The 14927-nt window shown below is 44.2% G+C and overlaps 1 protein-coding gene across 1 annotated transcript in view; it reads left to right on the top strand.

The window, feature by feature from the left end:
* Positions 1–1057: 1057 nt before the first annotated feature.
* Positions 1058–14927, top strand: part of LIX1L (limb and CNS expressed 1 like) — a 24659-nt gene continuing 10789 nt past the window's right edge. The window contains exons 1-2 of the mRNA XM_036273432.1: positions 1058–1422; positions 13078–13241. Of these exons, the coding sequence (XP_036129325.1) occupies positions 1131–1422; positions 13078–13241 (456 nt within the window). The 5' untranslated portion in view covers positions 1058–1130. The remainder of the gene's footprint in view (positions 1423–13077; positions 13242–14927) is intronic.

Genomic DNA, 14927 nt, shown 5'->3' with positions numbered 1-14927 from the left:
CAGAAGAACCCAGCCTGACAGGTTCTAAGAACAAGGGTATGAGTGTCTTAATCTGCTCTCTGGGCCTCTTCGTTTGCTGGGTTTCTGTATGTATTCTAATAGGAGGTGAGGGAGCAGCTCATTCTACTCTTTCTTACTCCCCCAACTTAGAATAGGTGAAATCAGAAAATTACCCGACAATGTGGTATAATGTAAAGATCAAAATATTGATCAGAAGACCTATGTCTGAACCCCCACCACTTGCCATCTCCTAGCTATTTAATTTGGGCAATTTATCTAGCCTCTCTGTTTTTTCTTATTCATAAAATAATAAAATCTAGTTAGTGATTGCGATTTTTTAAAAATATTTTTTCTTTTTTTATTTTAGAGAGAGGGAGAGATAGAAAGATCGATGAGAGAGCACATCGACTGGCTGCCTCCTGCATGCCCCTCACTGGGGATCAGGCCCACAGCCTGGGCATGTGCCCTGACTGGGAATCCAACCAGCCACCTCTTGGTGCATGGGTCGATGCTCAGCCACTGAGCCACCCGCCAGGCAGTGATTGTGATTATTAAATAAGACAACGCACTAAGTACATTGTGTAGTGTCTAATATATAGTAGATATTTTCTCATTAAATATCAGCATCTTCCCTTGCTTTTAGCTCCTCCGTCAATTGCATGTGATCTTGGATAAGTCACATCCATCACTTCCCTGAGCCATTTTCCTCATCCACATCTATAACATGAAGTAGTCAGGCAAATGATCTCCAGGTATCCTCTCCCTCTGCCTACACTTCTTCCGAGCCTGGCTTCCAGGCCAAGCCCCCACAAGCCTCGACCCAGGGGTCTGGCCCGCTTTTGGGCAAGCTAAGCTTCTCTCCCACAGAGGCTATCGCTTTTTCTCTTTGCAATTGGGTGCTCAGAACCTCCACCCTCCTCAATAATTTGCCTATGGCGGAGCTGGAGCCCGCCCGCTCCCGCCCCCTCTCTGGTGATTGGCATAGGACCTGGCTCGTCCCCGCCCCCGCTTGACTGACGGCTGGGCTCTGGCACCGCCTTCAGTCCCTGGGCGCTAGCTGGCCGGGGTGGTTGGGACCGTCAGCTCGCCAGGCTGGCAGGCTCTGGGCCGCTACTCCACTGGCGGCAGGGATGGAGACGATGCGAGCGCAGCGTCTGCAGCCTGGAGTGGGCACCAGCGGGAGGGGCACTCTGCGAGCGCTGCGGCCCGGAGTGACTGGGGCCGCGGCTGCCCCCGCCACACCCTCAGTGGGCTCCCCGCCGGCTCCACCGCCCCCCGCACCGCCCCCGCCGCCCCTGCTCCTGTCCGGGGCCCCCGGACTGCCTCTGCTCCCCGGCGCCGCCGGCAGCCCGGCGGTGCTGCGGGAGGCTGTGGAGGCTGTGGTGAGGAGCTTCGCCAAGCACACGCAGGGCTATGGCCGAGGTGAGTCTGCGGGTCCGGCCTCCTGCGGGACACCCCTGTACGCGAGCCTTGCTCCCACAGTCCTCTGGACCGCTTTTCCTGGCGCAGAGCCCTCACATGCATTTCCTTTTGGGGAGTTTCCTTCTGGGCTACACGCACACACTCATCCACACGTTTTCGCCTCACCCCTCCCCTTCATTGAGTTACTACCATATTCTCAGGGACCCCCTCTTACAGAGACAACCCCCTTTTCCTCCCAACCTTTTCTCCTTCAGAAATGGAATCCCTTCTGTAGCTTAGTGCCTTAACATCTCTCGGCCTTCGAGGACAGGTCCCCATTGTGTGGACTCCTACCCTTTATCTGAGATCCAAGACGGTTCTGATCCATAGGCTCAGCCTTTCTTCTGTGATCCCAACAATTCCCGGGCCCCCCTGTCAGTTTACTCCATCTCTTTGACGTCTTCATTTTCTTCTTACTGACCGTCACTCTAAAATGTCCAATGCAACTTCAGATTGGCTGGGGAATAATGTAGAGCCTTCACAAGTGACTTATAATAACTGTTTTTGAATCTGGACCCATACCACTGAGCTCACGCCAGCTTCCTGTGACTTAGTGCCTCACTTTGGTGTCTTTTTTAGTATGGAGCCTCTCAGCTCTGGCCTATCTGTCTGGCTCTGTTTTCCTGGCTTTTGCCCAGAAACTCAGGCTGGGCCCTGGCTCTTTCAATGTTAAATTCTGTGGAAACGAGCCAGGCAGAAATCCGATTTCCATTAGAAATATTCATCTTAAAGATGCCTAATTTCTAGGGCTTCTGAGAAGGGGAATGTGAGGACTTTCTTTGTTGTTTTGTGTAACTAGTGCAGAATTTCCTGAGTTTGAGCTCCAGAGTTACAGTGTAACGAGAAATATATAGCCAGGGGCGTGGGATATAGAATTTAGGTCTGGGATTTCTGAGACATCACTTCTCTCTGGTTGGCCAAGTCCTGCCGGACGTGGAGTGACTAAATCTTTAATTTTCAAGTTTAATAATAATGCAGAGAAAGGTTGCAGGCCTTCTCAATAGACAGTAATGAGGTTGTTTTTCTCCCTAAGAAAGTGTAGTGACAAGAGCATATACAGGGTTTGGAGTCAGACAAGTCTGGATTAAATCCCAGATTTAAACCTCTGTCACTTGCCACTCTGTCTTTGGGGAATTGACTTTACCACATCGAGCTTCAGTTTCCTCTAGGGTTATTATGTGGATTAAATGAGATACTGCACCTGGCACCTGATGGGTACTTAAAAATGAGTTTTATCTCAAAACTTATAGGTTCATATTTCCTTGGGAAGAACACATCTCATTTTCTCCCACTCTTAAATCCTGACAGTGTAAACCTAAAGAGTCCTATGGCAACAGATTTTTAGGTCCATTTTGTTATATGTGCCTATTGATATATTTACCATCAGTTTCCCTTTATTCTTCAACCTTTCGAATTTCTACCGTGGGACAGGCACTTTGCTAGCTGCTGGGAATACAGATGCATATCATTCTGAAATTCATCGTGAGGGAATATAGTTTTTTCTAGTTTAATTGCTACATTTAGCAGGGCTATGTTATGGAACTGCCATCAGCTATTGTCCTGCTGCTTCAGGTTTCTCTGCGATGAGACCAAGGGAAGGCCTGCCTCTGAGCATAGGAGAAGCCAGGGTCAGTCACTCTAAATCTGAATCTTTCCTCTTGGAAACCTACAGGCGTTTATTAAAATTGTAGAGGAGTGTATCCTTTTTCTTGTCTGTGTTACCTGGAGAGCCTCTGATTTGGCTAAACTGAGTGTCCTGTAAAAACTTTTTCATTTCCTTAGACAGGCTGAGGGAACAAGGGGATAATACTGACAAAGAGCAATCAGGCTTCAGATTCTGCGGCAACTCTCTCTTCCAACCTCCCTACCTCCCACCACAGTCATTATTTTTGAGTTTCTCATTTCCAGTCTGGGTGTTCAGCCAGTACTTTGGGAGAGTTTGGCAGATAGTTCAGCTTCAGGCAAACAGAATCTTGGCCGATTTGGCTCAGAAGTCCTTCACCACATGGAATCACTTATTCTGCTTCGATTAATAGGCAAAGCTGCCATTGGCATGTACCCCCATACCCTTGTGACTGATGACATGGTATTTGGGGGCTGGCTCTAGTCCCCTGAATATAATTTACTTTCTTCTTAGCCCAGACTGTTTCCTGATCTAGCATTGCTTTTACTGCTTCATCTTTAATTCACATGTTCCATCTTCTGACTGCTCCAAATTCACCTTTTCCAGTCATGGTCTTCAGCTTTACCTTCACTCATATAGGATCTCAGCATTTATATAAGACAAATAAAAACTCTTCTGTTATTTCACTTGTTTGTCCTATATGCCTCTCCCCACTCCAAATCCCTACCCAAGATACACATATAGTTCAGATGCTGTAGGATCTTAGTTTCTAGTGCATGGGATTTGGAATCAGAGAACCTGGCCCTGTTAAATAGTGGCTGTGTGATCTTGGATAAATTGCTTAATCTCTCTGGGCCTCATCTAGGTTCCATTCATTCATCTAACAAATATTTATTGATCACTAGATGCAGTGGTGAAATAAGACAGATACTCAGTCCCTATCTTCATGGAGCTCAAAGTCTACTTTACAGAACATGTGCAAGGATGAGTGGTGAAATAAAGCAGAATAGTACAATAGAGAGTTGGCTTTGGAGGCAAACAAACCTTGGTTCTAAATCCTGGTTCGGCCACTGTGGCCTGGTTTTTTAGCTTGTTCACTTTTTGTAAAATGGATATTATAATACCTATCTTGATAGTTTTGTGTGGATTAAATGAAGTAATGGCTCTGGCCGGGTAGCTCTAGAGCATTGTCCGGATATGCCAAGGTTGCGGGTTTGACTCCTGGTGAATGTAAAGCCTGTACCATATAGTACTAAATGGGTGATTGCTATTGTTATGCATTTGGAAATGCTTTGAAAACTGTGCATATGATAGGTATTTTAGCATTACCATTTCCTTTGCCCTCTTTTTCCACATGGAATACATGTAGTTTCCTTCTTCTAATGTTAGACAGCTGGCAATCTCTAAACTGGCATGATTGACTGAATGACTTTCGTTGCTAGGTAACTTCTGCATTGCTCTCTTCAAACCTATTTTTAAAATTATTGCTCTCCCTTTGTATCACAATATGGTTACATGATTAGAAATCTGCCCAGCTTTCTAGGTTGAACAAGTGAGTCTTGTGTGGTATTTTCTGTTTAGTTTTCCTTTTCCTTAGAGTCCAGACAGGTTCTTTGCCGATAAGTGACCATGGAGTTAAGTTGATTGGTCTGAATATTTCCAATTTTTGGAATGTTGGATTAGACCCTGTATCAGTTTCCTTGTGCTTGCTCTAAGAAGTTATCCCAAACGAGGCTTAAAACAACAGAAATGTATTCCCTCACAATACTGGAGACCAGAAGTCCAAAATCAATATCAGTGGGCCAAAGTCAAGGTGTCAGCAGTTCTGTACTTCCTCCAGAGAGCTCTAGTGGACAGTCTGTTTCCTTGCCTCTGCTAGCTTCCAGTGGCTGCCAGCATTCCTTGGTTTGTGACTTCATCACTCCAATCTCTGCCTCCTGGTCACACTGCCTTTTCCTCTTCTGTGTTTCATCAAATATCCTTCCCTAAGGACATTTGTGATTGTATTTAGAGCCCACCCAGATAACCCAGGGTAATCTCCCCATTTTAAGATCATTAATTTAATCATATCTACAAAGTCTTTGCCACATAAAATAATATGCACAGGTTCCAAGGATTAGGACATGAATATCTTGGCAGGGGGCATTATTCAGGCTACAACAGTCCTCTCCCAAAGTCACTGTCACTTTGCAATCCTTCCCTTCCAAAGAATCTAAGCACTTTGAGCTATTCAGGGGTAACTTCTATACATTAAAATAGGAAATGTCAGATAAAATATTGTTTACCAGCTTCCCTATCTTCATATTAATGTGGATTAAGTCAGGCCAGCCTGTTCTCACCATCCTTGATCAGGGAGAACCTTCTCACTCACCTCTCAATTTCATTACCTTTATTATCTATTTATCCCTGCCCTCCACCACCACAAAATTGTAGTTATTTTTGTGATATAAAATTTTTACGTTGTTTCCTGTGTTGTTGTAATGTTTTTACTCTGGTGGATATGCAATCTGTACCTCTCATGCCATTTAGACATTTATGTAATATTTTATCTCCTATGGGCAAAACCAAAATTCCCCCTTTTTTGTTGCTATTCAACATCCATGATACAAGTAACTAAATATTCCTCACTATCTCAGTCTTTCTTCTTTTCAGCCCAGCATCCATCAGTGATTCCCAGAAAGCAATTGTAGCTGTCAGGTGTGCATGTCTTAGTCACTGCTACCCTCCCATCTTGTGCTGGCATGTTTATAACCCCATAATTAATGATTGGTAAATTATTGTGCTGCTCCATAATTGATAATTGGGAAAGTCACTGTGTGCCCTCTAGCTGAACCTGTTTAGTCAAATTAACCTCAGTAAATTGGAATACTCCCTGAACCAAGAAATTATTGGGAGCCAGCTACATCTCTGTGACAGAGTCCACAGAGCCTGGAGGTCTTGAGTCAGAGATTCAACCTCCCCCACAATCTCAAGGAATCAGGCTTGTGTTGTGTTTGTGCAACTCGGGGCTGTGTGTGACCCAGTGTACCTTGAAATACCTGAAATACCTGGGTGTTCCTATATCCACAAGGCAAACTAATTCTGTACAGCATTGCTATGGCCCTGGGCATTATATCAAGAAGATCCTATTTTCTGTAAGGTATAAAAGGCATGTAATAAAGCATATCGGGGCTAATTCTAAAGACTCTGTCACAGGGGTGTTCGAAATCAGACGCCGGCCGGCTAATAAACAGCTCTTATTTGGACTTCAATTCTCTAGTGGTCTTTCTTTGACTCTGTCGCGCCACAACAGTTGGAAAACTCAGGATCAGTCACTGGCTGGCTTTGCTCTCTATTTGGCTTTATTTGGCTCTGGTGGTCTCTCGATTCTCTCGTGCCACAACAGTCTCACTGTTCTTTAACCATTCTTGTGTATCCATGGTTCCTTGCTGAAAATCTTAGAAAAACTATGGGCACCACCCTCCCCACCATACACATAAATACTGATATGTGCATACACACACAATTTTCCTATAGTTTTAGGGGGATTTTGAGCCCCCATGAAACTTAACCATGGACTAGGTTACGATTCCCAAATTGAAAAACACTGGCATCAGGATATCTACATTCACGCCCCCAACTCTGCCACAGCTGTGACCTCAAGCAAGTCACTTACTCTTCCTTAGCCTGAGTTGGACTAGATGATCTCGAAAGTCCCTTTTAGCTCTAAATATAAATGAGCACTTTCAAATGCAGATCACAATTTAAAATATATATATTTTTTATTGATTTTTTTAGAGAGGAAGGGGGAGAGAGATAGAAACATCAACATGAGAGAGAAACATTGATCAGCTGCCTCCTGCATGCCACCCACTGGGGATCAAGCACACAACCCTGGCATGTGCCATGACTGGGAATTGAACCAGGACCTCTCAGTCCATAGGCTCATGCTCAATCCACTGAGTCACACTGGCCAGGCACAGATCGCAATTAATTGCTTTTTTTCCTGAGCACTTGCCCAATTTCCCATTTCACATTGACATTTCTGAAATAAGGCTCCCTATTTTCTTGGCTTTGAGTAATCATTAAAAAATAGTCCTTCCCTGGCCTGTGGTTAGAGCGTCAACCAGCAGACCAAAGAGTCTCGGGTTCGATTCCTGGTCAAGGGCACATGCCTGGGTTGCAGGTTCTGAAACTGGACAATGAATGGGTCCAGGCCGCCTGTCACTACTTGAGCCAGTTAAGCAGAGACCCAGGTTGAATGGTATATGAGCATTTATTCCAATATTGCCAGCAGTTTGGGAGAGCAGAGGGTCATCATGTAAAATCTGCTTCGCCCCCTCCCCTCACTTGCCAGCTGCTTTTAAAGGGCAGAGAAACAATGGCTACATGAGAAAGGGCAGTTGGGCAAAAAGGAAAAAAAAAAAAATGGGTAAATTGTTTACAGGCAAGGGAGGAAGGATGTTGGTGGTCGGGAGGGGTTGTAAAAGGTCTCCAACAAAGGGGAGGAATGTGGGCTGGGGCTGCAGGGTGGTTGCTAGTGAGTTTCAGTCACAGGTCCAGCTTCTGATAAAAGGTTGTTAATCTTTCCAAGATGTCAGATGGTCCCCTTGTCCTCAGATTAGGAGAATGGACAGCAGTCTTGAGGTAAACTCCTGAGGCACACACTTCCTGGCCAGGTCAGAGTGAGCTTTTCTTAAATCAGAACAAAGCAACCCCAATTAACATTGTATTTTTTTTTTTTTTTTTAATCCTCACCCGAGGACATTTTTCCATTTTTTGTACAGACAGAGTGGGAGGGAGAGAGAGGAAGAGAGAGAGAGGGAAACATCGACGTGAAGGGACACATCGAGTGGCTGCCACCCGCACGACCAACCAGGGCCGGGGACAAACTGCAACCGAGGTACATGCCCTTAGCGGGAACCAAACCCGGGCCTCTCCGGACCGCAGGCGGACGCTCTAACCGCTGAGCAAAACCGGCCAGGGCCCAATTAACATTGTAAAGGATGATTCACAATTTTTCTAACTGTGGCTAGTGCCTCACTATGATTAGTTTTCTTACTCTTCTAATATTTTTTATTAATCCTAATATTCTTTCCTGCCCCTTTCAGTTCAATTCCAAGTCGTGCAGGAGGAAACCAATCAATGTGTGTCTCTCACGTAGATGTTTCTCTCTCTCCCTCCCTCCCTTCCATTCTATTTAAAAATCAATGGAAAAATATTCTTGGGTGAGGATTAACAACCACAACAAAAAATTAGTCCTGTACTCTGTTCCAAGAGAGATTTAACTGGATGTAAAATGGACATTTGCTATTTTGTTTGTTTGTTTTGTCACCCGAGAATATTTTTTCTACTGATTTTTAGAGAGAGTGGAAGGGAGAAAAGGAGGAGGGAGAGAGAAGGAAAAAGAAAAACATCAAAGGGAGAGAAACACATGGATTAGTTGCCTTCTGCAGGCACCCTAACCTGGGGATTGAGCCCCACTATTCCATGCACAGGCTGACACTCTAACCACTGAACAACACCAGCCAGGGCTGGACATATGCTTTTTAATAGGACCTTCCCCATTCTAATGCTCTTTTCCCCTTCCTTTATTTCAATATTCTCCCTGTTGTTTGCATGTAAGAAGAGTTTTCATCCAGCGCATTGTGTTAAATTGTCTCAAAGAGGGAACTGGTCCTGAAAAGATCTCAATGGAAAGAACAAAGATAGCTAAGCTTTCTGGGCAGCAGTGACCTTTGAAGAGCCCCTGCCAAAACTAAGGGTGGGAAAGAGAGTTTCCTTTTCATGCTGTCTTTTAATGGAAGAATGAACATTCTAAAAAGTCAGTTAAATATAGGGTATTAGGAAAGAGTGTATGCTGCTTTTCAAACTCTGGCTGGTACATGCAGTGCTTGCTTCAATTGTAGAGCAGGTGAAATAACAGTTATTACTGGCCACTAGATTTTTAACCCCTTGCTGGCAGGGAATGTGTGTTTTTTATATTTACATCCCTAATGCCTAAAAAAGAGCGATGCACCTATTACATGCTCACATTTTTGCTTAATGTGTGTGTGGCAGCCATGAAAATGTGCTGTTCAGCCCTGGCCAGTTTGGCTCAGCGGTTAGAGCGTCGGCCTGCGGTCCGGAGAGACCCGGGTTCAGTTCCCGCTAAGGGCACGTACTTCGGTTGCAGTCCCCGGCCTTGGTTGGTTGTGCGGGTGGCAGCCACTCGATGTGTCCCTTCACGTCGATGTTTCTCTCTCTCTCTCCCTTCCTCTCTCTCCCTCCCACTCTATCTGTACAAAAAAATGGAAAAAATATCCTCGGGTGAGGATTAAAAAAACAAACAAACAAAGAAAATGTGCTGTTCCTATCTCCTGCTGCAAGGAGCATAATTGAATGACAGACTTAAGCTGCTGTCCCCTCTAGGTCTATCACCACATTTGCACTGAGTCTACATATCCTGTAGGCTGTTCCCAGCCAATAACTGAGCATAGTAGGGGTACTAGCTCAGGCACATCCTGGTGAGATATGGGACTCCTTTGGCATGAAGATGTCCCACTGGCCTGGCCAAACCTTTCTTAGAACTGTGCTGCAGTCTCTCATATCCAAACCTCTTCCTTCCCTTTCCCATTCCACAGGTGTTAGACCGTCAGCATGGTCTAGAGCAGTGGTTCTCAACCTGTGTGTCACGACCCCTTTGGGGGTCGAACGACCCTTTCACAGGGGTTGCCTAAGACCATCGGAGAACACATATTTCCAATGGTGATTCATAACAGTAGCAAAATTACAGTTATGAAGTAGCAACAAAAATAATTTTATGGTTGGGGGTCACCACAACATGAGGAACTGTATTAAAGGGTCGCAGCACTAGGAAGGTTGAGAACCACTGGTCTAAAGGCTCTCCCTTCTCCTACTACCTCCCCAATAAATCTCTTGATGTCTGTCTCATCTTAGTGTCTTCTGCTTGGCAGACCTGAACTAACACAATAAAAAAGAATGAATGACTGCCCGGCTAGGTGTGGCTCAGTGGATTGAGTGTTGTCCTATGGACTGAGAGGTCCTGGTTTGATTCCTAGTCAGGGCACAAGCCAGGATTGTGAGCTCGATACCCAGTGAGGGGCATGCAGGAGGCAGCCAATCCATGTTTCCCTCTCACATTGATGTTTCTATCTCTCCCTTCTTCTTTCTCTAGGTAATCAGGGGAAAACAATAAAAAAAAAAAAAAAAAGGAATTAATGACAGCCCTGGCCAGTGTGCTCAGTGGTTAGAGCATCAGCCTGTGCACTGAAGGGTCACAGTTTGATTCCTGTTGAAGGGCATGTGCCTGGGTTGTAGGTTCAATCCCTGCCCTGGTTGGGATGTGTGGTGGAGACAACCAATTGATGTGTCTCTCTCACTTATATGACTCTCCCCTTCCCCCTGCATTCCTCCCTCTAAAAAAAACAATGGAAGCAATATCCTCAGATGAAGATTAACAAAAAAAAAGAGAGAGGGAGAAGGAATGACAGATGTTGTATTATATAATCGTACCCCGGAAATCTATATAATTTTTTTTTTCTTTTGGTACATGCCCCTAGCAGGAACCGAACCCGGGACTCTCTGGTCCGCAGGCCGACACTCCAACCGCTGAGCCAAACCGGCCAGGGCTGAAACCTATATAATTTTATTAACCAATGTCACCCCAATAAATTTAATTTTAAAAGAGAATGAATGAGTCCTTGTTGTAACTGAAGTAAAGAGTGATCATGTTGGAAGATATTAGAGAATGTTTGTGATGATTCATTATTATGAGGCTTTAGTTAAAGCCATTTAAAATGTTTGAACCCTAGAGTCAAAATGATCCTTTCCAAAGGCAAACTGATCTCATCCCTCCTTCCATTTAAAACCCTTTGCTTGCCTGGCCAATGTGGCTCAGTGGTTGAGCGTCAACACATGCATCAAGAGGTCGCTGGTTCCATTCCCAGTCAGGGCACATGCCCAGGTTGTGGGCCAAATCCCCAGTGCAGGGCATGCAGGAGGCAGCCAATCGATGTTCTCTCTCATCGATGTTTCTGTCACTCTCTCCCTCTCCTCTCCTCTCTAAAAATCAACAAAGAAAAACAACAACAAAAAACCCTCTGCTCTTAGGATAAAGTCAATACTCTATCATGGCCTGAAGATCCAACCTGGTCTGGTCCCTGCATCCTTTTGCAGTCTCATCTTGTATTATACTTCCCCTTGCTCTCTCTTTTCTAGACACACTAGTCCCTTTATCCATCCTATTCCCTGCTGCTAGAGCCTTTGTACATGCCATTCCTTCTGCTTGGAGCACTAGTCTCTCACCTTTTTGCCTAGTGAATTCATATTCATATCTGAGCTTAAATATCTCCTCGTCAGGGTAGGTTATTCGTGAGGCTAGATGTTTCTACAACATTTCCCACCATCTACCCTTCCTTTATAGCACATATCACATTGGCTATTTTAGTATCTCTCTCCCTCTTCAGACTGTAAGCTACATAAGGAAAGGGAACTGTCTATGATTTTGCTCACTATTATAGCCTAGCATCCAGCACAGAGTCTAGCACAGAGTAGGTACTCAATATATATCTGTGGAGTAATTGAGCCCAAGTACTGGGGGATGAGGGCAACTGTTCTGGAATACAGTGTCGGGTCTGGAGTTTGATTTTACCCAATTTATAGGTAATAAGTTAGCCAGTTACTGTTTCATGGATGCTGATATAAGTCAAGAAATTCTAGGTCAGAAAAAAAGGACTTCATTACTCATAGTACAGCAAGTAGCATGAACATTGTTTGTTTGCATCACTCCCTTTGCCTCCCAAGTCCAACATGGAAGGCTTGTTCTTTGTCCCATGGAAAAATACTATCCCATCTGTTAAGGTTTCTTACTGCAAATAGAGATATGTCCTAAGTAAAGAGCAGTCAGGGCCTTGAAATCTTGGCATACCCAGCAAGGTTGAAAGGAGATTGCAAGAGACCTGTGGAGGAATATCTCCCAATATACAGTTTCTCCAAAAATTATTTATGTCTAGGGAAAGCCTCAGAAAAGGAATTTATTTCTTCTTTTTCAGATAGAGTCGGGGAGAGAGAGAAACATTGATGTGAGACACATCGATTGGTTGCCTCCTGCTCGACCCCAACTGGGACTGGGATCAAACCCACAACCGAGGTATGTGCCCTTGACTGGGAATTGAACCCGTGACTCTTTGTCTGACTCTCTAACTGCTGAGCCAAACTAGCCAGGGCTTATTTCTCTCTCTCTCTCTCTCTCTCTCTCTCTCTCTCTCTCTCTCACACACACACACACACACACACACACACACACACACACACACATTACAGGATGGAAACGGAATCTGGCCGTGGGTTTGCTTGCCAGAAGCATAGGTTTGAGAATGGCTAATATGACCATATTTCCTTGAATGGCAGTATTACATAATGGTTAAGAATATTGACTGCAACCAAGACTTCCTGGGTGTGAATTCCTACTCTGCTGCTTTCTAGCGGTTACATCCTTGGGCAAGTTATTTAACTTCTCTATGACTCATCTCCCTTATCTGTGAAATGGGGATAATAAAAGTATCTGCCTCATAAGGTTGTTGTGAAATGGGTAACATACATCAGTGTTCAGTAAATATTAACACTTATTATTGTGGTGGTTATTATTTATTATTCTAGGGCAGCTGAACGACTGTGAAATAATCTGCTTGTACTTCATCAGGCAGTGATAGTGGTCTGCTGACCTTAGAAACTCTGCCTTAAATATTTAAGTTTCTCTCTTTTGGTGTCTAGGACTAATCAAAATGGGAACTAGAAAGGTGGGGGAGGAGAGCAGGCATGCTCTGGTTTCTATGCAAACAGACTTAATCACAGTCTGAGTTTATTAATATTTAAGTGCTTTAAAATGGCAATAGGTAGGGAGTTAAGGAGGGCAGACTCTTGACACAGGTACAGATTATAGCTACTCTGTTCAAGCAGAGCACCAGCTGGAGTTGTTCTCATTGTTTCACTTACCTGCTTCTCTTTTGCAGTGAATGTGGTGGAGGCACTTCAGGAGTTCTGGCAGATGAAGCAGTCCCGTGGGGCTGACTTGAAGAATGGGGCTCTAGTGGTTTATGAGATGGTTCCTTCCAACACCCCTCCCTATGTCTGCTATGTCACCCTGCCTGGGGGAAGTTGTTTTGGGAGTTTCCAGGTAAGAGGTGTAAAGCAGTAGCAGCAAAGATAATTGCTTTGACTTTGGGTGGTGGACATACAATGCAATATCAGATCATGTATCATAGAAATGGATACTTGAAACCTATATGACCCTATTAAATTTAATAACAGAAAAAAAAGGTAATTGCTTAGGTGCCAGTAATGGCTTTCTCCATCACTTTGGCAATTAAATCTCTCTTTGAAATTACATATTTGAGGACCTGAACTGATTCTGGGGACATCATTCTGGTTAGCATCTGAGGCTCATTTGTCCACAAAAGAACCTCAGCAGCATGTTTTCTTTTTAGCCTGCAAAAACTGAAACCCACTTTGAATTTAAACAGTGATCAGTAATGTCCGTGCTCTGTATACCAGACTATCAGCACCTAGCCCATGTTCTGATCTGGCTCTCCAACTTCCTGCCATCTCTCTTTGAGAACATAGAATAATATTCCTTGCCCCAAATATGTATTCATAGGCACTTACTAAGGAAAGCAATGTTTGAGTTCTCTAAGAGATCAAAGGGGAGGGACTATGAATAGTGGAAATATTACTTATCTAAGAATTATATTTAAATTCTCATTCCTTGTCAGCAGGGCAAGTCAGGTAACTTCTCTGGGCCTCAGTTTCCCCATCTATAATATGAAGGAGATAGGTTAGATTATTTCTAAAGTCTTTCTAATGCTAGCATTCTACAATTATATGAAAGACCTGTAACATATACTGATGAAAAGAGTGGTCGCTATTATAGGGTAATGAGAAATATGACTAGTGTGAATATTATCATTAAAGATTGACTCTTTACATTGCAGGTAGGAAGGTAGTCCTCTGAAATGTTAACAATTGTCTAAATAGGAATTTAGAAAGGAGACTTCTGTTCTGTTTTCCATATGGTTTGTATAACCCTTAGACAATGTTTAACCCCTGCTTTGTGCTTCCATACACCTTGAACTTTTCCTATAATATCACTTACCACAATATATCATAATTGTTTATCTCTCCTAGTGGATGACACTCCATGGAGGCAGAGATAGTGTCTGTCTTCTTTCTTGTTCAGTTTTTTTTTATCATTAATTAATTTATTTATTTTATTTTATTGATTTTTTTTTTTTTTAGAGAGAGAGAGAGACATCCATAGGCTGCCCCCTGCACATACCCTAACCAGGGATGAGACCTGTGTATGTGTCCCGACCAGGAATTTAACCTGCCACCTTTTTTTTTTTTTATCCTCACCCGAGGACATTTTTTCCATTTTTTTTTTTGTTCAGGTAGAGTGGGAGGGAGGGAGAGGGAGAGAGAGAGAGAGAGAAACATCGACGTGAAAGGGACACATCGAGTGGCTGCCACCCGCACGACCAGCCAGGGCCGGGGACAAACTGCAACCGAGGTACATGCCCTTAGTGGGAACCGAACCTGGGTCTCTCGGGACCGCAGGCCGATGCTCTAACCGCTGAGCCAAACCGGCCAGGGCTAACCTGCCACCTTTTAGTATATGGCACAGCATTCCAACCTACTGAGCCACACCAGCCAGGGCCTTTGTTCAGTTTTGAAGCTCTACCACCAAACGCAGCACCCAGCACAAAGTAGACACTTAATAAATCTGTTGCATGAATGAGAGCCACTGCAGTTCAGTTCCTCCCTCAAACAGAAGCAGTCCTCAGTAAGCTTCATTTAAAATCAGATA

The sequence above is a fragment of the Molossus molossus genome, unplaced genomic scaffold (assembly GCF_014108415.1).
Source record: "Molossus molossus isolate mMolMol1 unplaced genomic scaffold, mMolMol1.p scaffold_m16_p_20, whole genome shotgun sequence".
Classification (NCBI taxonomy): Eukaryota; Metazoa; Chordata; class Mammalia; order Chiroptera; family Molossidae; genus Molossus; species Molossus molossus.
Note: the sequence above shows the minus strand (reverse complement) of the source record. Positions and strands in the feature narration are given on the sequence as shown.